This window comes from Meles meles, chromosome 10 (assembly GCF_922984935.1).
Source record: "Meles meles chromosome 10, mMelMel3.1 paternal haplotype, whole genome shotgun sequence".
In the NCBI taxonomy this organism is placed as follows: domain Eukaryota; kingdom Metazoa; phylum Chordata; class Mammalia; order Carnivora; family Mustelidae; genus Meles; species Meles meles.
Genome location: NC_060075.1, coordinates 34,414,698 through 34,438,820, shown reverse-complemented (window position 1 = coordinate 34,438,820; position 24,123 = coordinate 34,414,698). Strand labels below are relative to the sequence as shown.

The following is a 24,123-nucleotide window of genomic DNA, read 5'->3' as shown; positions in this document are numbered from 1 at the left end:
CTGAACAAAAAGATAGGGAGTGAGGGGGAAGGAAGAGGGAAGGAACTAGAGAAAGGGCACTTTTCTCTGAAGAGCTTGAATTCAGATGGATTTCAATGCAGCAGTGTAAAATTGCAAAAATGTTTAAGAAGAAAAGGAGCTATATTACATATATACTGCAACAATAAGGTGATAAGTTCCCAACTATAACATTACTCTGGGTCCATGTTACTTGATCAGACCATACCTAATATAGAAATGGTGCTGGAATTCTGATAATGAATCTAATCCTGCTTAACTATAGGTATATTACATTTTCTTCTGACCTTGATTATTGTTTAACTTATGCCCTAAAGCATAATGATTAATATCGTATTTAATTTTATGCTGTAGGTACCACTCTATTTCATGTAAATGGCTAATCACTTTTTGAATATCATTAGACAACTGGTTTCAATTTCAAAATATGTATTATACTTCCTGTTACCTACAGTGCCTTTCCTCCTTTAAAATATGTGAGTACAATGTTAGTGAAAATTTGAAGATTACATACACCTTTGAAAAGGCTTACAAAGCAAAATTATATCTACTTTTCTCAAAGGTATAAGTTACTTAGGTAATGTATTAACTTTATTTTGTAGATTAGTAGGAAACTGGATAGATATTTTATGAAGAAATATTTATTATTCTAGTTTTAAAAACATTGCTTTTTCAGTGAAGCAAACCCTTGACATGACAATAGGGGAACATATCAATATTAACAACAAAATCACAAATTTTAAAGATATGTAATAAAGAATTTATCATAATATTTTTTCAAAAGTTAGAACATACTCCTCAAGACAATACTTCCTTCTGGTAAAAAGCATGAACCCCTGATCTCAGAAGTTGCCTTCAGGTGAGGAGTGATTGCCAGTGGTTCTTGTTATTTAGGGTTCTCCACCCTAGATTTTAGTCACACCTCCCTTAGTGAGACTATAAAGACTGAAGTACACTAGGCCCTGACCTTCCCACATATGTACTTTCACATATGTAATTTCACAGTAGCTGATATTCCCTGAAGAAAGCAAACACACTAGTCAACATATCAAAATATTTGAGGAAAATGATTACTTCAAAAGTAAAACAACATGCAATGTGAGAAATAACATCAGAAGCAAAAATTAAAAAAAAAAGAAAGATCACATGAAACCAATTTTGTTAAATTAGTCTAATGTTCATTCTAAAAAAATAAAATGTTTGTAATAATTAATAATATAAACTGAGGACAAATTAACATATAAATTGCTAAAGTGAATAAGCAGAAAGAAGAGGTTTGAAAATATAGTACTTGAAAAATAGTATTATAAAGAATATAAAATGGAAAATAGCATCATGAACACAGTGAGAAAGGAATAATGGAATTAGTAAACTATAAAACCAAATTGAAGTAATCTTCCAGGAGGATGGAGAAAAGGACCCAGAAATAGAATATGTAAAAGAAAATTTAGTCAGTATGGAAGACAGAGTTATTAGAACTACAATACAAATATTAGAAGTTGCAAAGAGAAAGAGAAATAAAATTAGAAGAAAGAAAATTTTTAAGAAATAATGGAGATACATTTCTGAGAATTAACTAACTAAAGTCTATTGTTTTATTATATCTTATTTTATTATGATTTTATTTTTATTAAAAAATAGATAGGAAAAACCTACATCCAGACATATTAGAGTGAAATTTTAGAGTATACCATGACAAAGAGGAGAATCTAAAAGCCTAAAGAGGAAAAGGTAAGATTATGTCTAAAGGAACAATAATCTGGTTAACATAAGAGTTTTCAATAGCAACATTGAATGAAAGAGGAAAGTGAATGAGTATTTTTTAAATGTTGAAAGAAAAGAACTTAAAACACGTTTATATCCAGCCCAAGAGTCATTCACAAATGAGGCCATGATAGAAATATTCTTAGAGTCAAAAAATACTTAAGGATGTTTACCCAGAAAAACCAACACTGAAAACAGTTTTGGATAAAGTACCTAAATAGAAGAAGATATTTAAAGGATATGCTTCAAAAATACAAAACAAAAATGATCACATACCTTAGTAAGTGGTTGTAGTCTAAAAAAGATGAGGAAAACCAAGGTAAAAAATAAAATGAAATATATGATGATATAACTCGGTATTAAAGTTTAGATAACATCAATACGGTTGAGGTGAAGCAGAAGGAAACCAAAGGGTGTAAAAGTAGTTCAAACTAAGGAGAAATAAATGGGCACACTTAAATAATAAAGTAAGATGAGAGAAACAGGTGAAAACATATCAGTGTAAATGAGTCAAACCTCTCAGCAAAAAGGCTGACAGTTGGATAAGACAGTACAAGAGACACACCTACATAGTGAAGGACACACAAAGATTGAAAATTAAAGGATGGAAAAAGATATAGCCAGTAAATGATAACCATAGAAAACTGACATAGCTATATAAATATCAGAGAAAATAGATTTAAAAATTAGAAAATGTACTAGGGATAGACCGAGTCTCTACATAATAACAAAGAGTGAAATTCTCAAAAAATGAATTATAATTATAGGCACGCATTCATATAATAAAATAACCTCAAAGTATGCAAAACTAAATTTTTTGAACTGTAAGGCAAAATTAATAAATCCACCAATGTAGTGGGAAATTTTGACAGTTCTCCTCATTTTTGGAAAGTCAAGCAGACAACAATACTCAGTAATGTTATAGAACGTTTGAATAAAAAAACTAAAAGCTTGGCCCAATAGACACTGCAAACTTCCATATCCAAAACTTAGAGAACATATAATTTTCTTGAGTACATATGGGACATATATAGATATTGATTATGAACTCTGTCAAAAAACACCTTCAATGTATTTCATAGAGACTTGATTTCTAAAATCCTTGGAAATTTTTAAATAATTCAAAAGTAAAGACAAAATCATGCTGGAATTTAGAAATAAGTAAAAGGACTAAAAATACACATAAAGAAACTTCTGGGATATGGCAAAACAATTCTTTCAAGGAAATTTATACCTTTAAAAAGTAATATAAAAATAGATAAAAATTGAAATTTGATAAATTATCGTTCTCAAGAACCTAGGAAAATAACCAAATAAACCCAAAGGAAGTAGAACAGATAATAAAATAAGAACAAAAATTATTGAAAAAAATATAAAAGTAGATCCACAAAGCAAGTTTTTTTTTTTTTTTTTAAATTAACAAGAATGACATCTTTCTGGCAAGATTTAGGAAAAAGAATTAAGAATAAATAAATGCTATTTCAAATGAAAGAAAGGTAATACTAAGAGTACAAGTTGAGATTTAAAAATAAGCAAGACAACGTTGTCTGGGGGCACCTGGGTGGCTCAGTGGGTTAAAGCCTCTGCCTTCGGCTCAGGTCCTGATCTCAGGGTCCTGGCATCGAGCCCTGCATCAGGCTCTCTGCTCAGCGGGGAGCCTGCTTCCCTTCCTCTCTCTCTGCCTGCCTCTCTGACTCCTTGTCATCTCTGTCTGTCAAATAAATAAATAAAAATCTTAAAAAAAAATTAAAAAAAAAAAGACAATGTTGTCTGTTTTTACCACTTCTATTCAACATAGTATTAGAAATTCTAGCCAGAGCCATTAGGCAAGAAAAAGAAACAAAGTCATCCAAATTGGAGAAGTATGAATAAAATGATCATGTTCATAGGTGACATGACCTTATATTTAGAAAAACTTGAGATTACACACACACATATACACACAGAGCTATTAGAGCCAACAAAGAAACTCAGCAAAGTTGCCAGATATAAAATGAACACCCAAAAGTCAGTGTATCTTTTATACACTAGCAATAAAGAATCTGAAAAGGAAATTAAGAAACCCAATCCTATTTACAAGAACATCAAAAAGAATAAAATATTTAGTAATACATTTACTCAAGGAGCCAAAAGACTTGTACACCGAAAACGAAAAAAATATTGCTAAGGGAAATTAAAAAAGACATGTATAAATAGAAAGACACTGCATATTCATTGATCAGAAGACTTAATATTATTAAGATGACAACAGTACCCAAAGTGATCTACAGATTCAATTGACTCTCAAAAGCACTTTCTGTAGAAAAAGAAAAAACCATTCTAAAATTCATATAGAATTTTGGGGGTCCCCAAAAACCATCTTGAAAAAGAATAAAGGTGGAGGACACATACGTCCATATTTTAAAACTTACAATAAAGTGATAATAATCAAAATAGTGGGTGTTTGCATAATAGCAGACATAGACCGATGGAGTGGAATTTCTGCACTATTTCAGATGCAGTGTAGAAATAAACCCTCAAATATATGGGAAATGATTTGACAAAGGTGCCAAGATCATTCAATAGGGACAGGACAGTCTTTTCAAAAAATGGTGTTGGAGAAAGTAGATTCCACATGCAAAAGAACAAAGTTGGACCCTTATCTTATAGGGTATACAAAAATTAACTTGAAATGGATCAAAGATCTAAACATAAGAGCTAAAACCATGAAGGTTCTTCAGAAAAAAAGATGGGGGAAATCTTGATAATGAGCTCAGTGATGATTATTTTTTTTAATCTAACACTAAAGTCACAAGTAACCAAAAAATAAATAGAATTTAGACTTCATCAAAATTTAAAGCTTTGTACATCAAAGCACATCAAAAAGAGAATGAAAAGATAACTCATCAGTATAATATTGAAACTATTTGCAAATCATATAAGAGATTAATATCCAGATTATATTTTCTTAAAATTCCAACAACTCAGCAACTGCAGCAACAACAAACCACCCGATTAAAAAACGGGCAAAGGATTGGAATAGACATTTCTCCAAAGAAGAAGGCCAATAAGCACATGAAAAGATGCTCAACATCACTAGTCATTAGGGAAAGATAAATTAAAGCCACAATGTGAGACCACTTCACATTCATTAAGATGACTATTATCAAGAGAAAGGAAAATAACAAGTGTTGGTAGGGTGCGAAAATTGGAACCTGTCCGATGATGTGAATGTGAAATGATGCAGTTGTTGTGGAAGATGGTATGACAGTTTCAAGTAATCTTTGTGAAAACTCCATGAGGAGTTAAATTGTTTCCCATTTTAAATATAAAATAATTAAACCTGAAAAATTAAGTTATTATCTCAAGATCATACAGTTATATAAATAGTGGGCTTGGGATTTAATTCTGGGTCTATATGAAACAAAGGCTGGATTCTTTACTACCTACCCTAGTCTGGAAAGGTCCTTTCCTTAACACTTTGAATGGTAAGAAGTGAAATGAACATGCAAAAAGTTGGAAGCCATTGAACAATTTTTTTCTCAGTTTTATTCAAGTATCAAAATTCAACCTACTCTCCAAGGCTCAACTTAAAGTCCAAACATTCTCCAACCCTGTCTTTCATGGCAGCGTGGTTTATTTTTCTCCTCACCAAAACATACAGGACTAATAAACTCAATCATAAATTTAATAATTTAGTTTATATTTATTGCTTTACCCCTCTTCATTTATATTCCACTCAGCAAAGAGAGTACTGTAGTATATACTACTTACCATGTTCATGAAAATTAATTACTTATCTAAAAGCCTGAGAATTTTCTGGAGAGCTATGTGTGTGTGTGTGTGTGTGTGTATGTACAAAAATGTATGTATAATGTATGCGTATAGATGTATTATATATGTATACTATGTATGTGTGTCTATATGTATGTGTGGTCTGTGTGTGCGATATGTCCTTCTCCCGGATAATCTCATTATAAATACAAAGAGGAAAGAAAATACATTTGTTATATATTTTCAGAAAATTTTTCAGTATAAACACTAAAAGCAAAAAACTTCATATACCCTTACATATATATGCATAAGTGTGATATCTATGTGTCTATATTTACATCACATAATTAGTCCAAGCTTCATGGGGAACCAAGGGAAAACTCTGAGTTGTTTGGATCTTCTATTTTTCTTTTCTGTGAAGACATTCACAGTGGAACTAAAACGGTAAAAGTGAACCTGAAATTATTAGAATAACTGTAGACATAAAAAGAAGAGAAACATCAGGCATAAAGAGAGAGCACTGTAGGAGAGCACATACCACACAATGTAAGCATACATAAAAAAACTGGCATTTAAAAGATTATTTTCTTTCCTTTGGGGTATGTGTTCATTTAAATGTAGTAAACTAGATTTTTCCAGTTTTAAGACACACACCATTATCTCCCTCTGTGTTTTATTTGCAATAGCAGGACTACGTATGAGGTTTGAATGACAAACATTGAATAGGGAAGTCCCACTGAGTTATTATTATTTTTGTTCTATTATGAGTGAAGAAAAATAATGTGTTGGGTGGGAGTAGAAGGTCCCTTGTCCTTGGTCAGCTGGCTTATAACTTAAGTAGAAAAGATAAAACACAAAATAGAGATGGTAACTTAGAAATACTTTTGCATCACACACTTTATGTGCATATGATCGACTTAATACTAAATTAATAAAAACAGTGATTGACTTAATATAAACACTACAATAAATAACCAGTGGAACCCTCACTTTCTGATAGAAAAGTCCCAATATACATTTTTAACAATTTTTTTTTTTACTACAGAGACAAGAACAGTATTTTTACTGTATCCAGAGCACCTAAAACTATGTTGTAAGTAAACAAGTTTGTTGGTGTACAGGAGATTATATATTATGCATTTCAAAGCTCAATTTCTACATACCTTGTTTTATTGACTATTAGTTTATAAAGCTGACATTCAGTATTTAAGGTGGCTTCATCTCCAGACATTGAAAGAATTCCAAAATGCACTTGCTCACCAGCTTCAATGCTGCAGTGTCTCTAACCTTCACGAGAGCAACCGTTTTCTCTTTCTACTTCATCATTTTCTTTTCCTTAAAAACTGGCAAACAATAGCTGAGAGGACTGGGCAGAAAACTCAGCGCCAAGGTGAACTTTGGCTCTTCCTTGGACTTTAAGACTAATCTGCTCTAGATTGTGATTGACAAAAGCTTGCTTGTTGATGTTATGCCGTCCTCTCAAGTTCCAACCAAATGCAAGGGGTTGTTAATATTTACTCAGTCCTTGTCTCTGGAATGGTCTTGAACTATAACAGTTTACTGAGATTGCCAAATGCCACTAGCATTTACAGACACCTGATTGAAAAAATAGCTATCTATGATAAAAGAAATGAGTTACTCTGCACCACCACGTCTTGAAAAGGAAGGGGTGAAACAAAGACCACCCGGTGGAAATTATAGAGAGACAGATCTAAACTCACCGGCTAAGCTATCAGCCTACATGTGTGTGGCAGAGAATCCTATCAGGCCGGGGTCCCTTCAAATCTTAGGATTCTACAGTTCTAGGACACAGCTTCCTTCTGAGGTTGCTGGCACAGGAGGGTGGGTAGGATTGTTGTTACATCTGGTATCCTACAGGACTGGATTCAAACCCTCCCCTGCCATTCACTAACTGCGGTAACCAGGACGAATTACTGAACTTCTCTAAACCTCTCTCCTCAACTGTAACGTGATTACAGTAATACTAGTCTCTTCCCATAGGCTTGTTGGGATGATCTATACAATTTTTCACAAAAAGCGTTCTGCACAATCCTTGTCAAAACAAGTACCTGAGGCACAGTAGCTATTATAACAGTTGTTATCCTTGTTGCTACTGCTTTTTCTGTTAAAAAAATTATTAAATACTAATATATAATGGGAATAATTTTTTCAATATGTGTGGATTTTGAAGTATTTATTTAACATGTGTTTGCTGAACCTCTATGATGTGCTAGGCATTGTGCTAGGTGCTGAGGATAAAATAATAAACAGGTCACAGCTCTAGGTTCCAGGGACATAGCAGTGAACAAGACAGACAAAATGTTTATCCTCAAAGAGTTTACATTCTAGGGGTGGGAGCACACAATAAATAGGTAAATAAAATAATCGTTCTAATAAGTGTCAGAGGTCATCAAAAAAGGACAGTGATTTAGGGACTGATGAGATGGGGTCTTTTAGCTAGCCTGATTGTGGAAGGCCTCTGTGACAAGTTGATATTGACTGAAGATTGGAAACTTCAGCCAGGCAAAGGGGCAGCCATGCAAAGATCTGGGACAAAAAAGAAAGTTCAATGGTCCTAAGATGAGGGTATGCATGTCATGTTCAAGGAGCAGGAAGAAGGCTATTGAGGCCAAAGCCTAAAGTTAAAGGGAAATGCTGACAATGGTAAAATGTCTGGATTATGTTCTGAGGATTTTAGGAAGTTAACAGAATGTTAAGCAAGGACAAACAGGATTTAATTTTTGCTTTGTGCAGATCATTCTGGCTACTGTGTGAACAGCTGTAAGGGGCAAGAAGTAGCAGAGACATTAGGCTAGATTCTGTGTCTGAAGTTCAAGTGAGAGATGATGGTAGCTTGGAAAAAAAGTGTTTTTAGTAGAGGAGCTTGTAAGAAGCTGATAGAGTTGGGAAATCTCGAATGCTTGTTAGAATGTACTGATAGATGTGGAGGTGTGGGAGTAAGAGAGAGAAGAAAGATGACTCTTTAGGAGTAGGGGTTCTAGATGAACCAAAAGTAGATTTGGGTAGGTGGGGGGTGGGGGACAAAAGCTTTCTGTCAATCATATTAAGTTTGAGATGTCTGTTAGAAGCATAAAAGATGTCAAGCAGTAGGATAAATGGGTCTAGCGTATAGAGGAGAGATCTAGGCTAGAAAAGGGTAGAGATCACCTGTAGGATGTATAAATACCCGAGAAAAGAGGGCTGAAGTCTGTACCTTGGAACAGGTGAGAATTTAGACACCTATTAGAAAAGAAAGAACCAGGAAGGTGGGTAGAAAAGCAGAAAATGTGGTGCAAGATAATCTCTGATCATACTTCAAGAAGGAAAAATGGTCAACCATGCCAAATACCACCGAGAAGCCAAGTGAGGTGAGAATGAAGAACTTACTACTGGCTTCTACTTTGGCTGGTTTTAAGAGCTCCTTTAGAATTGTGAGGACAACGGCTCTGTTGGAGACTAGAAAACAGAAGGGTAGGAAATGGTGGCAGGGCGAGGATGGAAGCAAGAAGCCCTTCTGTGTATAAGTAAGTCATGAAATAGTGTAGCAACCAGAGAGAAAATGTGTTCCGAAGGAGTTTTGGTTTTGCTTTTAGGGAGTGTTATTAAAGACCAGTGTAATGATGATATGTATAATCCTATAGATCAGAATAGACTGATTATGGAGGAGAAGGATTGACTATTTCGAGAAGGAAAAACCTTGAGAAGGTAAGAAGGAGTAAGATCCAGGGCACACGTGGTGGGCTGGCCTTAGATTATGAGCTGGAGCAATTATTCTAATAGAAGAGATGGCAGAAGAAATGAAAACAGATGCAGATGGTTTAGTAGAATTGGTGATGTCAAGCTAATGAATGAATCCAATAGTGTTGCATACATTTGCTCCTTGAAATACATTGTAAAAGAGAAATTGGCTGCAAAATGAAGAAGGGACAATGAATTGTGGGGTTTTGAGGAGAGAGGGGAAGATATTAAAAACTGGTCTGAATGAATGAGAACTTACACAGGGCATAACTGTGTATACTGACAGAATGGGTGGTGAAAGGCCCTGCGAAGTTTCGCTGATGTATTTGAGGTGAGTACTATGACCGATGGGGTGAAATTTTATCTGTTAAACTGCTCAGGTTGAGATGTAGAGTAAGATGAGAAAAGTCTAATCAGGGCAGGGGTTTTGCCAAGGAAGTAAAATGAAGAAAAATAGGGAAGATGTTAGGAGTGTTTGCAAGAGGACTGGTTAGAGTGCTTGACCAAGGAATCTAGACAGGTTAAAGAAATTTCCAAAATTTGTGAGTGTGAAGTCATAGCTGTTAAAAACAGTGATAGAGTCCATTGATTTGGAGCTTGACCAACTGGTGAAATAATAACACTACAGTAGAGGTACAAATAGAATGTTAGGGTTAAAAAGTGTGAAATGAAGATCTTATGGGATAGAAAAATAGCACTAAGAAGATCTAGGGTGCAATCATGTGAAGGAATGGCTAAATGGGGAAGAGAAAAATAAATTAACACTAAAGAGACTGAGAAACTGACAGGTTAGGTTTTATCAAAAGTATGACTGGTTTGGCTGAGTGTTTCTTGCACCTTGGCTCGTTGCAATCTACTTTACATAGTTGTTTTAGTAAGAAGACGCTGACACATTAGGGTTAGAAATCAAGAGGTAACTTCTTAATTATTCTAACTCTAGTCACTGATCACTCAACATTCATTTCTGGGTCAGAAATTTGTGGGCTAAATTGATCTGCAAAGACTTTGAACTCCTTCATTCAACCTGGATAAATGGGAAGGATGACCACAGGTGGTCCAAGATTCCCCTCAGGAGCTTCTAAGTTTCCCATCAATGGAAGTTATTATGTGACTTTTACTTAAGCCTATATGCAGTGTTTCTAAGATAAATCTTAGCTAAGTGAGATCCAAAGGTTTCCTGCTTCCACAGCAAGAGACTGCTAAAATGACTAACAGCACACTCAGTCAACAGCCCCTGAGATTATACAAATTTCTAGGAGAACTAGAGAACAAGATGGGATTGGGAGGGAGACAAACCATAAATGACTCTTAATCTCACAAAACAAACTGGGGGTTGCTGGGGGGAGGTGGGATTGGGAGAGGGGGAGCGGGCTATGGACATTGGGGAGGGGAGGCGAACCATAAGAGACTATGGACTCTGAAAAACAACCTGAGGGTTTTGAAGGGTCAGGGGTGGGAGGTTGGGGGAACAGGTGGTGGGTAATGGGGAGGGCACGTTTTGCATGGAGCACTGGGTGTTGTGCAAAAAGAATGAATACTGTTACGCTGAAAAAATAAATAAAATGGAAAAAAAAAAGAACTAGAGAAATTATACATAAAATATATAGAAAAGTGAGCTTCAAATAATAGGTGAGAAATTAATAACAATTATTGTTAATTGATAACTATCTCACTTTTGAAGTTTGCCATAATGGACATCTGTTGGTTTAGCCTCGTTAGAATTCCCTGACATTGATTTTGTTAATAACTCCTGTTCTAATTTTAGTGTATGTGCTGCTAAAGGAGCACAACAACTCCTGTTCTCATTCTCACTCTTAGACTAGGTAGTTTGTTGTGTGGGGCTGCTCAATCCACAGCTCTAGGGTGGGCCCAAGACCCAGAGAAATTGACTTGGGATAGACATATGACAGACATTGCTCAGGTAAGAATCATTCCAGAGATTTAACTGGAACTAAGGGGGAAACGATGTTCTCCTTCCCTTAGGTTGCCAAGCCTGACTGACTGTATCCATTAGGATGAATTTGACTATATAACAATCAAAAAACTCTGATACACTTAGCTTATAAAATAAAGGAAAAAAAATCTTACGTAATGTGAAATCCACAGGTAAAGAATTCTCCAGAGGCATATAAGCAGGATTTCTTTCAGCTTTTCTTCTCCCTTTGTTTCTTTTGATTTTCTTTATTTACTTAGCTTCTGGGCAATAAAATGACTACATCAGTCACATTGTCCTACAACATCACAGAGAGGCAAAACCCTTCTCTTTCTTGGATCTACTTTAAAGACTTAAGAAAATTCCCAGAGAGCTGCTCAACACGTCAAAATCACAACACAATCTCATTCCTAAAACTGTCTCTGCCAGGGGAAAGCGGGGCCACCAAGATTGGCTTAAATTAATCAGAAACTTCTCTTCCTTGTGAAGAAGTAGATGTCGGCAAAAAAACAAAACACAAAAAAAACAAAACAAAAACTGGGTTAGCAAGAAGAAACTATGTGGAACTATGTGCATAGCTTGGAATAGGCTATGATAGTATTTGCTCACCAGCTGGGAACAAAGCCAGCACAGAAGAAAACAAAGGCAAAGTGACGGAGGGCTGCCTGAATGCAATAGTATTAACAATTTACATGTGACATGAACCAACAAATTTCTTTCATGCTTAAGCCCCACATGAGCCAGATTCGACCATCTGCACCAAAAGTTCACTTGCAAACACACTCACTCAAAGCATTCCTCTGAATCCAACAGGTCTTTATTTTTATCCACATGAACTATAAAAATCCTTTAGAGTTTCCTATCTGTTCTACCAGCCATTCTTAAGCATTCTTTTTTTCTCACCTCTTGACTTTTCTTATGTTGTTCTCTTAACTTGCTACTTTTCTGTCTTCCTGGCTACCTCTTAAAATCTTAAGTATCCCTCATAACTGTATTTCAAATATCATCTTTTCCTAAAGACTTCCAAAAAATCTCAATGTAATATAGTTTCTCCTTCACTTGAACCCCAGAGCAGCCCTCTGACTAGTATTTCAAATGTACATATGTAGTATACTAGTATACTAATGTAAGCATAGTATATATATAAAACCTGGGAAATAAAATACTTTAATTATTCTTATAATGCAGAAGATAGCAGAGAGCTTAAGCGACTTGCACAACATCTAGATTAGAATCTGGGTTTAACACCGAGATCCACACTCTCCCTCCCTGCCCCTCAGGTGCACCTCACTCATTGCCCCACTATCATGTGATCTCTTGACTTGTGAACTGTGTCTTACTCAACTTTAGTTTCTGATAGTACATGGATTATGCTTTGTACATAATACATGTTGAATAAATGTATTTGGTTAATTGAATTCCTTGGTTTTATGTGTAGATCTAGACTTATCAGTGATTGCTGATTGGTCAACACAGGTATTTCTTGATGTAAGTGCAGGTAGGCCTGCAGTATCTATCTTTTTAAAAGGACATCCTAGCTATCATATGCAAATTCCAGATAGTTATTGCCACCAATTTGCCCTAAGACATTCTATGCAGCCTCTACACAAGTAAGATAATTTGACAAAGAAAATGTTTCAGTATACAATTTTAATGAGTACTACATACAAAGAAAAGATTGCAGGAAATTAGTATCAATTCCTAAAACTCAGAGGTCGAATACTAGTTAAGAAAATAGTAACTTCATGCTGTGAAATTAGACAGGGAGAAATTATCATTAATAATATATTTATCTAGAGAATTAGTCAGATTTCCTATGACTTTGCTGCCTGAAATCTGAAAAGAGAAGAGGTAGAAAGAATTGTCAGCCTATCCTAAAAAATAAATAAAATAAAAATAAAGCCTGTAAAAAGACTAAATTTTAAACTTCATTTGAACTTTGTCAGATAATGCCAGTATTCATGCCCTATTCTAGGAGGCCCTGCATATCAGAGGAAAGAGATACTTCTCTCTAGATATTCTGTCTGGGAAAAAAGGAACAGAAAAGAAAAAAAAATGGATACTTTCTTTAGGTCTTAAATTTATGTGTTCATCGTTAACATATCCCAGCTCATTGATTTGCTGATGAAAAATATCCATACTACACAATATAGTCAGAATCCATTTTCTTAAAATGAAATGTTTAAAATAACAACTCTATCACAATCTTTCATATTTTCCCACTTTTCAAAAAGATCTAAAACCATAAACAAACCAATCAACAATAACCCTTCAAAGTAGGTGAAAAGACCCTTGCACGCCCTTTACAAAAACATTTTTAGTGATTAATAAATGAACAATGAGAAGGCAACAACAGTCAAAGAGGAGATAAAACACCATCCCTTCATGACACATCATTCCAGGAAATTGTGCTGATTGCAACACAGACGTCTGTCTATAGGCCTTAAAGTAGGGTGAGGCCTGTTCTGCTTTTCTTAAGTTCATCTTTGATCTCTGGTTATTGGTTCTAATGTGAAGTCATATTTCTTGTTGTTATAATCTTTTTTCTTGTCTCTACAAAGTGTAGAGCGTCTGAATCTGATAGATGTTAGTTGTGGTAAATTAGTCAAAACTTAGCCATTAGCTCATGAGGATGTTTTGATTATATGCTGTGATTATATGCTAAAGATTAAATCACTCAAGGAAAATAGCAGATATTTAATTAAATGGATATTTATAGGGATTAGATAGGTAGAGAGAGAGAGAGAGAGATTATCACAAGCCCTATCATCTTCCTCAATAACATTACATAATCTTTTTCTGCACCAATAATATTTCCTAATATTCATCTGCTATCTTGTGTCTGTTTCAAAAACGTAGAAGACACCATTTACTAATCAAATTGAATTTCTTTTTTTTATCATCAGATGCCATTATTTATTTCAATCTCATTGACCTCCTCAGGTCTAGAAACACTTACTGTTCTTTGCATTAGCAGAGGAGAGTCTGTTCCTTCCTCTTTAAAACTTGACTCCATACCGATTATATCCTCAATTACGTCTTCCATCTAGCAAAATATAATACATTTAGAATACTGTGCATAATGATAAGAGTTGTGCTTCTGCATGAATTCAGAGAGAAAAAATTTATCAATATTTCAAAGTTTTAAAGAATATTTAAATTAAGGTTATATGTATATCAAAACCCAGAATACTTCAGAATGTAAAATGAAGAAATCCTGCCACTCTTTGATCTGTGTTGCTTTTCCATGCATTTGCTCCCGCCAGCGGCCAGGTGATGGCTGGGCGAATCACCCTGGGCCAGTCCCTTGGAAATCAGTATCTATATAAATAGAGTGGTTATCATGTGCCTCAAGCCAGAGCCTGTGTACTTAACATGTAGAGGGATGACTTCCTCCAAACTTGACTTTCCTTTTGAAATGTTTGATTGCATCTTACAGGTGGATATTCAAATAGCAGTGGTCAAACCAGGCAATTGGTCCACATGGATACAAACTACATGGGAATATATTATCCAACTTTCCCTAATGGCTAATAATAATAATAGGAATATCAACAACAACAATAGTCACTGACCCGTTAAACAGCAACAAAAGCAAACATACAGTGTGGGGGGATATGCCAGGCACTTTCTCTGTGCTTTGCATCAGCGCATTTAATCTTCACAACTCTACGAAGTGATACCATCATTACCTCTATTATACAGAGGAAGAAACTGAGAGAAAAAAAAAAATGCTCAATAGTTCATTCCAGATTATGAAACTGGTGAGTGACAAAGGCAGGACTGAAATTCTGGAAATCTGGCCCTAAAGGCCTAAGTTAAGTCAGCTTCTTACTCTCTTTCCCAATTCCTTTCTAAAATAGTCTTCCTTCTCTCCTGTACTTTAGCTGGAGAAGCTTTCAAAAGCTTGTATTTAGTCACCATACAGTACGTCCTTTTTTTGGTGTAGTGTTCCACGATTCATTGATATAACATTTAAAAAAAAAAAAAGCAGGTGATATAACTCACCAAAAAAAAAAAAAAAATCTTGTATTAAAAAAAAAAAAAAAAAAAGAGGGACGCTTGGGTGGCTCAGTCAGTTAAGTGTCTGCCTTAGGCTCAGGGTCATGATCCCAGAGTCCTGGGATCCAGTCCCACATCAGGCTCCCTCACCAGCGGGAAGCCTGCTTCTCCTTCTCACTCCTTTTGCTTGTGTTTTTTTGTTTTTTGTTTTTTGTTTTTTTTTGCTATGTCTCTCTCTCTGTCAAATAAGTAAAATCTTCAAAAAAAAAAAAAGGTAATGAAAATGCTGAATTTATACAACTGTAGTACTCTGAATTTCCTATAACATAGGCAGAAACAACTAGGAGTAAACTCAGAGAGATGTATGAGAATATTTTATGATCCTGTTAATGTTATCTTCTAAGCAAGATTTCTGAGAACCTTAGGGAATCAAATATTCAGGCTTCTATTAAGATACTCCCAAAGTTGATATGCCAAAAAAAATTGGAACACTTTTCAATATTAATTTAACAAATATTTTTTGAGCAGTATTTATTGCAAGACCTTGTTGCAAGTACTAGAGCTATAAAAACAAACACCACAAAGCCTCTGCCCTTTTGGAACTCTAACACTAATGAGGAAACAGACAAGAAACAGCTTAATAACAGATGGTGGTCTGAAGAAATTAAAGCAGGTAGGGAGAGAGCTTGATGGGAATGAGTGTTATTTTAGAAAATGGTCAGAGAAGGACTTACTGATATTTGAACAAAGACATGAGTAACACAGCAAAGAATAGTCCTTGGAAAGGAAGCAAAAATTACAAAGACCCTTAGGTAGGAAGATGGATATTGGAGAAAGAATGTCGGTCAGTGAGAATGGAGCAAGAGAAAGGTTTGAGATGAAGTTGAAAACTATGCCCTCTATATTGTAAATGCTTCTAGACTGGGGTGTTCAACAAAAATTTCTTTAAGCATAGGTATGTCCTGTATCCACACTGCCCAATATAGGAGCAACTGATCACTTATAACTACTGTGCACTTGAAAAGTGTGGGTAGTTTAGCTGAGGAATTAAATCTTTTCTTTTCAAGTTTTTATTTAAATTCCTAGGCGCTCAGGAATTAAGTTTCTGATCTCATTGAATTTTTAAAGATTTTAGTAAATTTGAATGAATTTAAAATTAAATAGCCCCATGTGGCTGGTGAGTACCATCTTCAAGAGCATAGCTCTTGTATTTTTTAATTAATTAATTTTAATTTTTAAATTTGAATGTAGTTGATACCCAATGTTACATTAGTTTCAGGTGTACAACGGAGTGATTTGATGAGTCTACATGTTATGCTATGCTCACCACAAGTGTAGTTATCATCTGTCACCTACAACACTATGACAATACCATTGAGTGCATTCCCTGTGCTGTGTCTTTTGTTTCCATGACTCATTCATTCCATAACTGAGAGCCTGTACTTTGGACTCTCCATCTATTTTGCCCACTCTCCACCTCTGTTCTCTCTGGCAACCACCAGTTCATTCTCTGTATTTATAGGCCAGATTCTGCTTTTTTGTTTATTCATTTGTTTTGTTTTTTAGATTTCACAGGTGGTCTGGACATTAGACGTTATTCCATATGCATCGAGAGATCCTTAATCGAGAGATAATAAATATGTATATTTTGTTTTCTTTTGTTTAATACAGTCTATGAAAGTTTTAAAATATATTCTTGATTGTTATTAAACTCAAAATTTAATTTCATGATATTTCTCTCATTCACATTTATCCTTCCATGAACAACAAATTTATACTGAACAGGTGTAAAGAAGACCTGAAGAAAGAAGGATACTAAACACAATTATATAAAGGCTCTTCTTTAGGTACTTCCAGTAGTTTCAGCAAAAATTATATATATCATTTATCCCTTTTCTTCCTGGAAACTTGCATCATAAATGACTCACTCCACTGCATCTTTAATTTTTACTTGTTAACAAATAAGCTTAGGTTTCTCCTATTTCAGTAAGAAACTTTTCTTTCCTACATGTGAAAGCTCAGCCTCATTGGAGGCTCTTCTTTGCTTCCCTAACACCACTATCCCTCATTTCTCTCATCCACCTTCATGACTGAATTTGCCCCTAATTTATTGAAGACATTGGTTTCTCCATTATCCTAAATTGACTTTAAGATCTAAAATTCATTCAAAATCTTGCTTTATAGCTTCCAGAAATCCTCAAAACTAATCACCTAAGAATCCAGTTGTTATTTTTGAAAAGACAATAAACACAATTATTTTATATCAGATGAAAGAGAAATAACATATTAGACAAAAGAAGAATTACAAATCAGTAGAATAAGTATCTTCAAAATGATAGATGAAGATAATGAAATATAACAAAAACAAATTATTTTGACTAAAATCAAAATGGAGATAATAGGTATACAAAGTATGAGGTTTGAGGGCAAAGAAAGAACATTTATAAGATTCAAAAAGTTTAAAAACAAGATCTATGAAAGACCAACAATGAAATTTTTCAACACTGGAAGACAATGGGATAATAATTGAAGTATTAAAGATAAAGAACTTTGAACCTAAACATTTATAACCAATAAAATATCCCTTAAGTACATGGGTGAAATAAAATTGTTCTAAGGCATTAAAAACGCAAAAATTTTAAGGCAAAAAGGCCTTTAAAAAACACTCTTCCAGGAAGTATTCCAGTTAGATGAAAAGTAAAATTATGAAATCTATACAAATGAAAAATGGGTAAATAGGGGCACCTGGGTGGCTCAGTTGGTTGAGGGTCCATCTCTTGAATTTCAGCTTAGGTCTTGATCTTAAGGTCTGCTTGTCTCCTTTTCCCTCTCCTCCTACCCCTCCCCCTACATGCATGCTGTCTCCCTCTCTCTCTTTAAAATAAATAAATAAATCTTCTAAAAAACAGAAAAAGAAAAAGAAAAATGAGTAAATAAAAGTAAACTTTTTGTGGCCTAAACAAAAATATAGATAGAGAGAAGAGAGAAAGAGAAAGATACTGTAAGTCCTAATATAGGACGATAAGTGAGAACAAGGTGATTAAGACCATACTAAGGAAGATTTTTACTTAAGGATATGACATAGATCTTGCTGAAAAATGATATAGATATATAAAAAGATATAACTATTGCATCTTAAAAAATTAGAGTAACAAAAAAAGAAAGGAGAGAAAAAAGATCTGTTCAATAGAGGATAGAAAAAAACACAAACAATGAAACAAAGTATAGTAATTTTAAAACACTAAGAAAGTAATAAATCCTAGAAGTAATAAAAGGAATGTAAATGAACTAACACACTGCTTGAGAAACTCTCTCTCAAATTGGATTTTTTAAAAAGTATTATAATAGTTAATTAAAATAAAATAAGAGAAAATTGAAAATAAAGTGAAAATCATACCACAAATATGACCAAATGGAAAACAGAGTAGCAATGTTAGTATTGGGCCATATAAGAGTCAAAATAAAAATTTAAAGGAAAAGTAATGCCAAATGATCATAAATTGATATCCACTTAGAAATGTCTACGGCAACAACCTGTCAGAATTCTACAGAAAAGTAAATCAACAATTGCTGTTGAATATTTTAACTCACCTCTCTCAAAATTGTAAATCTGACTTTAGCCTTCCTTTCACCTATTCTTTAGCACAGGCCTTGAGTCTTGTCATCCTCTAAACCACTACATTTCTAAAATCTTAAATTCTATGATCTCACTGACCAAAACACACAATCTTCCTTTTAGATCCAATCTAAAGCCTGTTGCAAGTCAACTAAACAATTTTCAGTTTATGACTCTCTCTCTGTCTTTGCCTTATTAGCTTTTGGCCCAGTGATCCCAGACATCCCAGGTTTCAACCTCTCCACCTCCTGTCAACTCTGAATTCAAGGTGGAAGAATGGTTTCTGCCAACCATCCTACTGAAATTCCTTTTGTTGTTGTTGTTGTTGTTGTTTTTCTTGACTGCTTATCAGCCAAACTCAAGATACTTATCGACCCTTATTTTGCTAGACTTGGCTACTACACTTGAGTGTATAGTTTGTTAAAACCACCTTCCTTAAGCTAACTCTTTGGTTTCGATGACAGCACACTGGCTATGTATTTATTTTACTTTTATATTCCCTCCTCTCTGACCACCCCCTAAATATTGCTAATGGCTCAATCCCATCCTTGGTTCATTGCTCTTCTTACTCTCTTCATGATCTCTAGGAGGACTCTTTCTCACGTGAACTTTTAAGACTCCCTCTGTCCCCCGCTCCCCTCCCCCCATGCTGACAACTCTCAATCTCTTCTTCCAGTCTAGATTACTCTCCTCGAGGCAAACTTGGATCTCTAGCTGTCACTGGCGTCTCTACATGGTGATCTCCCAGATACCTCAACTCTAGCATGTTCTGATAGAGGGTCTCATCATCTTTCACTGCATTATAGAAGTAACCTCCCAAATGGCCCTCTCTCTCCAGGATTCCTCTCCTCCATAGCAGACAGAATGAATTTACAGTCAATCTGATTATGTCACTCCAGCCCCCACGTTTAAACCTTTCCAGGATTTGAAATTTCTTTGCATGGAGTGCCAGCCTTTCTCTGATTTGTCTACATCTCTGGTGTCAACTTTTGCTACCACCTGTTCCCTTTTTCTGCTCATTGCATTTTCTGCTCTTCCCCATCTTTATTTTCCACTCATCCTACCTCATCTGTGTAAATGTTCTACTAGCCACTTTCTCCAAGTTTTACTACTGAAATTTCTGAATAAGAACAGCACTTTCATGCTCCTATCTGTACCATTGTCCTTGCTACATAATATTATAATTATTTGCTAACTTGTTTCCTCTTCCATTCAACTTATAGCTCCTGGAAGTTACAGTTGGTAGGAAAACAAGACAATGAATAATTAAAACATAGCATGTGCTATGGAAATGCTGTGATAAATGCAATTTTTATCCACATGATATGGGTGTTACTATGAAAACTCAGAGGATAAGTGCTCATCTACACAGGGAACTACCAGCAAAAGCACCTTAGAGAAGAAACCTGAGATGAATTTTGGAGAGAGACTTAGAATTATCCCGACAAAAGGTGAAGACTGAATGGTGAGGACATAAGAATGGAGAACCCAGCCACTGTGAGAACCACTAGTGAAGCCATATGGCTGAAGCACAGAGTGCCATGGGCCAGCTGAATAATAAGTCTGGGTCAGGAGGCAAGGGTTAAGTATGGAAGGGTTCTCTGTGCCAGGAGTACAAATTTTATCCTCTGGAAAGGCTCAGGCTATAAAATACTTCTTTTGATTTTATATTTCACTGTCTCAGAGACCATTAATCACCAAGTTACTCCTAATACCGGCCCCCAAATCCTGAAACTAAGGATGTTCTTACAGACTTACTGTGTAGTAGCCATGATATCTGACTTCTTCTTTGAATTAATGAAATGTTCCTCATGTCCCAGAAAGACAAGCTCAGGACAAAGAAATGCCAAAGAATGGCAATAGCCACCATCTCCTGAGCCCCCATTCTGCCTTTGTTAGGACCTTTAAAAAATGCAAGCAGCTCTTCCAGTTGTAGGAATGCTGGGAAGAGAGGTTAAGGACTGAGACCACACAGCTAGTAAGTGGTGGTTCTAACCCCATGAATCAAAAAATATTAGGAAACTGCAACGACATAGGATACATCTTAGCTGTGAAAGATAACAAGACCATGAATGGTGGCAGAATGTGAAAATGTGCACATTAGAAGTGGACTTCAAGAGAACACACACTGATGAAAACTACAACATACTGAATAAAATTATGATTAAGTAGAGTTAATGATAGAAGAAACTTTACATATATAGTCAAAGGTACAATGGTTTAAAAAATAGCAAAAAAAAAAAAAAAAATCCGTGGCTAATGTGCACATTGCCCCCAGAGCTCTGCACCTTTGGGGCATTCGGTCTTTCTTAGCAGCTTCCTTTGACGGGCACCACCTAAAAGACTACTAAAATCACATAGATTTCTTTTATAATGTAAAAAATTCTTATAAAAGAAAATGTAAGTTGTGTGCCTAGGGAATAAAAACATTTACTAAGAAAAACTGAGAACACTGATATATGTTACTTATCCTTTCCTATTTTTTAGAAAACATATTTCATAAAATGCATAATATCATATTCTGGGTTTTGCCTGGAACTGACTGGCATATGCAAATCCTTAGGGATTTGTTTTTTTCCCTTAGAAATCAATCTTCCACACAATGAAATGAACTTTGGAAGAAGGTGGTAGTAAGAAAAATTGTATTGGTTGAGTTCTAATATTTACTATACAGATGATTTTCATCCTACATATTTTTAATGCTCTTCATAGAGTGAATAGAGAACTAACCTTACATTCTTTTTTAAAACAATTCTTTATATAGTCACTATTGAGAAGTATCACTAAATATCCATGTAGAGCTTTATGCTCAGTTTTGGATTTCAATGAGTCCTGTTTTGTGGTTGTTTCCTATTTTATTAAGTAGTCTACCAGATACTTATTATTTTCCCTTTCCCCGATGAATGTAAAGTTTGTAAAAAAACGAAATCTTCCTCTACCACTTTGGAATTCACATAATGGGACACTGAGCATTACTCTTTGGTGACTGGAGGCTACAGACTTCATAGCAAAAAGCAGCGACCTGAAATCAGTAATAATCATCAGGAATGTAGATTGGAAGATTAAACGCAGGAGATCACAGAACCATGGCTCCATCTAACAAATCAAATGGAAAAAAAAAAAAGAAAGAAAGAAAGAAAAGGAAACGAATAGAAAGCTCAGCTATAAATGCTGTTTTTCTACACTGAGATATTAAAGGAAGTCTTTTTCCCCGTTCTGGTGGTTTGCCAGTTCAATTCATTCTTCAGTACTTTTCGAAGGTTCATTCATAAGCAGGTCATGATAAATATAAATTCCATGACGGTACACATTCTTATTCATTTTGTATCCCTGGCACCTCTAAGTTCCTGTTATTTAGTAAATGGTAGACAGTATTTTTGAAAATAGAAATGAATGAATAAATAATTAATAGTAAGAAATCCAAATGTAATTCCATAAAACATTAAGTGCAATAACATTTTTAGTCTTATTTTAGAGCACATGTTGACTGCTATTTAAACAACTTCTTCCTGTTTTATTTTAATGGGTATTTAAGATAATACAACTATTGATAAATATTTTAACTAAATATACCAGACAATCCTTACAAAGCTAAATCTTCCTAACATAAATGACTGTTAGAGCCCATTTTGACTCACACTGATGCATAACTGAAATGAGGTATTGAGAAATGAACTGTTATATTTTATTATGCAGAGGAATCAATATGTGCATAACTAACTATTATAAATGAATACATTAAGACATCCCTTTTGCTAAATACATTTGCATTTGGAATGTTTATTATAAAATGTATAATTTAATCTCTCTACAGTTTTTTTCAAAAGCTGATTAAATATTTTCATAAGTAGCTACTAGACATACATGCCATTCCACGTTGTCATCTTCTTTCCCAAGAGTTAGTAACTTGGTGAGTGGATTTCCAGTAAAGCCAGCATCACTCTCAGGAGACAGGTGTCCCTGCTGCACCAGAAACGCACTGCTTGACGTTGGAGGGTGTGACCGTTTAGGAGTCTGGCTGACAAGCTGGTAGTCAAGGGTCATGAAGGGTTTTACTTGTTGTCTTTGGACTTTCTGTAGCTGGGATTTTGCAGGATTTTCCAGATGTGCTGAGACCTACAGAATAAAAATCAAACAAATACAATGTGTAGTATCACCTGGTAAATCAGAGTTCTACTTTCAACAACTGAATTATGTTAATAGACACATTACAACATCTACTTCTCTCAAATTCATGGTTTATGCTTCTGTCATAATTTACATACCCTACTAATGGACGACAGTTTTTAAGAAATAGCTTAAGCTTACTAAAACATTTTCAATGTTAATCAAGTTTTTAAGACAGCTCTCAAAATAATAGGTAAATGAACCAAAACTGGGAATAAATATATAAGTAGCAATACTTTTTGAGGTTCTGGAAAAGGAAGACTAAAATAATATAAGAAAAATAGAGGAATTTTCATATAATATGTATTTCTTGGATTTTTTAATATTACATATAAATATTCCGTGGGACATAATTACCACCATTTTTATCAAATATTTTTAAAAATTGCTCATGAGGAACAGAAACTAGAAATATATATATAAAATATTAAGTATGATATGGGTGGTGAAATCTAAGTAATCAAAGTAATTTTTTCCATATTTTAAAAAAATTTCTGTGCTAGACTTGTTTTTATTTTTATTTTTAAAAAATATTGATTTATTTATTTATTAGAAAAAGAAAGAGAGAGAGAGAAAGAGAGAGCACCAGTGGGAGGAGGAACAGACAGAGAGGGAGAGGGAGAGGGAGAGGGAGAGAATCTCAAGCAGACTCCCTGCAGAACACGGAGCCCTCTCTGGGCTTCACCCCACAAACCTGAAATCATGACCTGAGCCAAAATCAAGAATTAGATGCTTAACCAACTGAGCCACCCAGGCACACCCTATTTTTATTTTTAAAAAAATCTTATTTTTAGGGGCACCTGCTTGATCTTGATCTCAGGGTTGTGAGTTTGAGCCCCACATTGAGTGTAGAGATTACATAGGTATATACATACATACATACATAATCTTACTTTTAAGCTTTTCCATATTCTCACTTAGTAATCATTGTGTAGATGATTATGAATTGTAGGAAGCATTCAGAGAAAAATCTAACCAGTGTCATGTGCCAACTAAACAACTGTTCCATATTTTGAAATCCCTTTTCAAAATGTAGCCTTAAAATTCTGGCTAGTTATCACAGCTAACAATATAACATGGAGTGCAGAAGTGTAATTTTAACCATGTCAAGCTTTTCCTTTAAAAGACTTTG

The 24,123-nt window shown here is 34.7% G+C and overlaps 1 protein-coding gene across 2 annotated transcripts in view; it reads right to left on the bottom strand.

Annotated features, from left to right (window-relative positions):
* TFEC (transcription factor EC) overlaps positions 1–24,123 on the bottom strand; it is a 62,695-nt gene that overhangs the window by 14,793 nt on the left and 23,779 nt on the right. The window contains exons 2-3 of one of the 2 annotated variants that reach the window (XM_046021627.1): positions 22,689–22,940; positions 14,166–14,252 (exon numbers count right to left, since the gene is read on the bottom strand). In XM_046021627.1, coding sequence (XP_045877583.1) covers positions 14,166–14,252; positions 22,689–22,868 — 267 coding nt within the window. In that variant the 5' untranslated portion in view covers positions 22,869–22,940. The remainder of the gene's footprint in view (positions 1–14,165; positions 14,253–22,688; positions 22,941–24,123) is intronic. The other variant, XM_046021628.1, reaches the window with a different exon arrangement.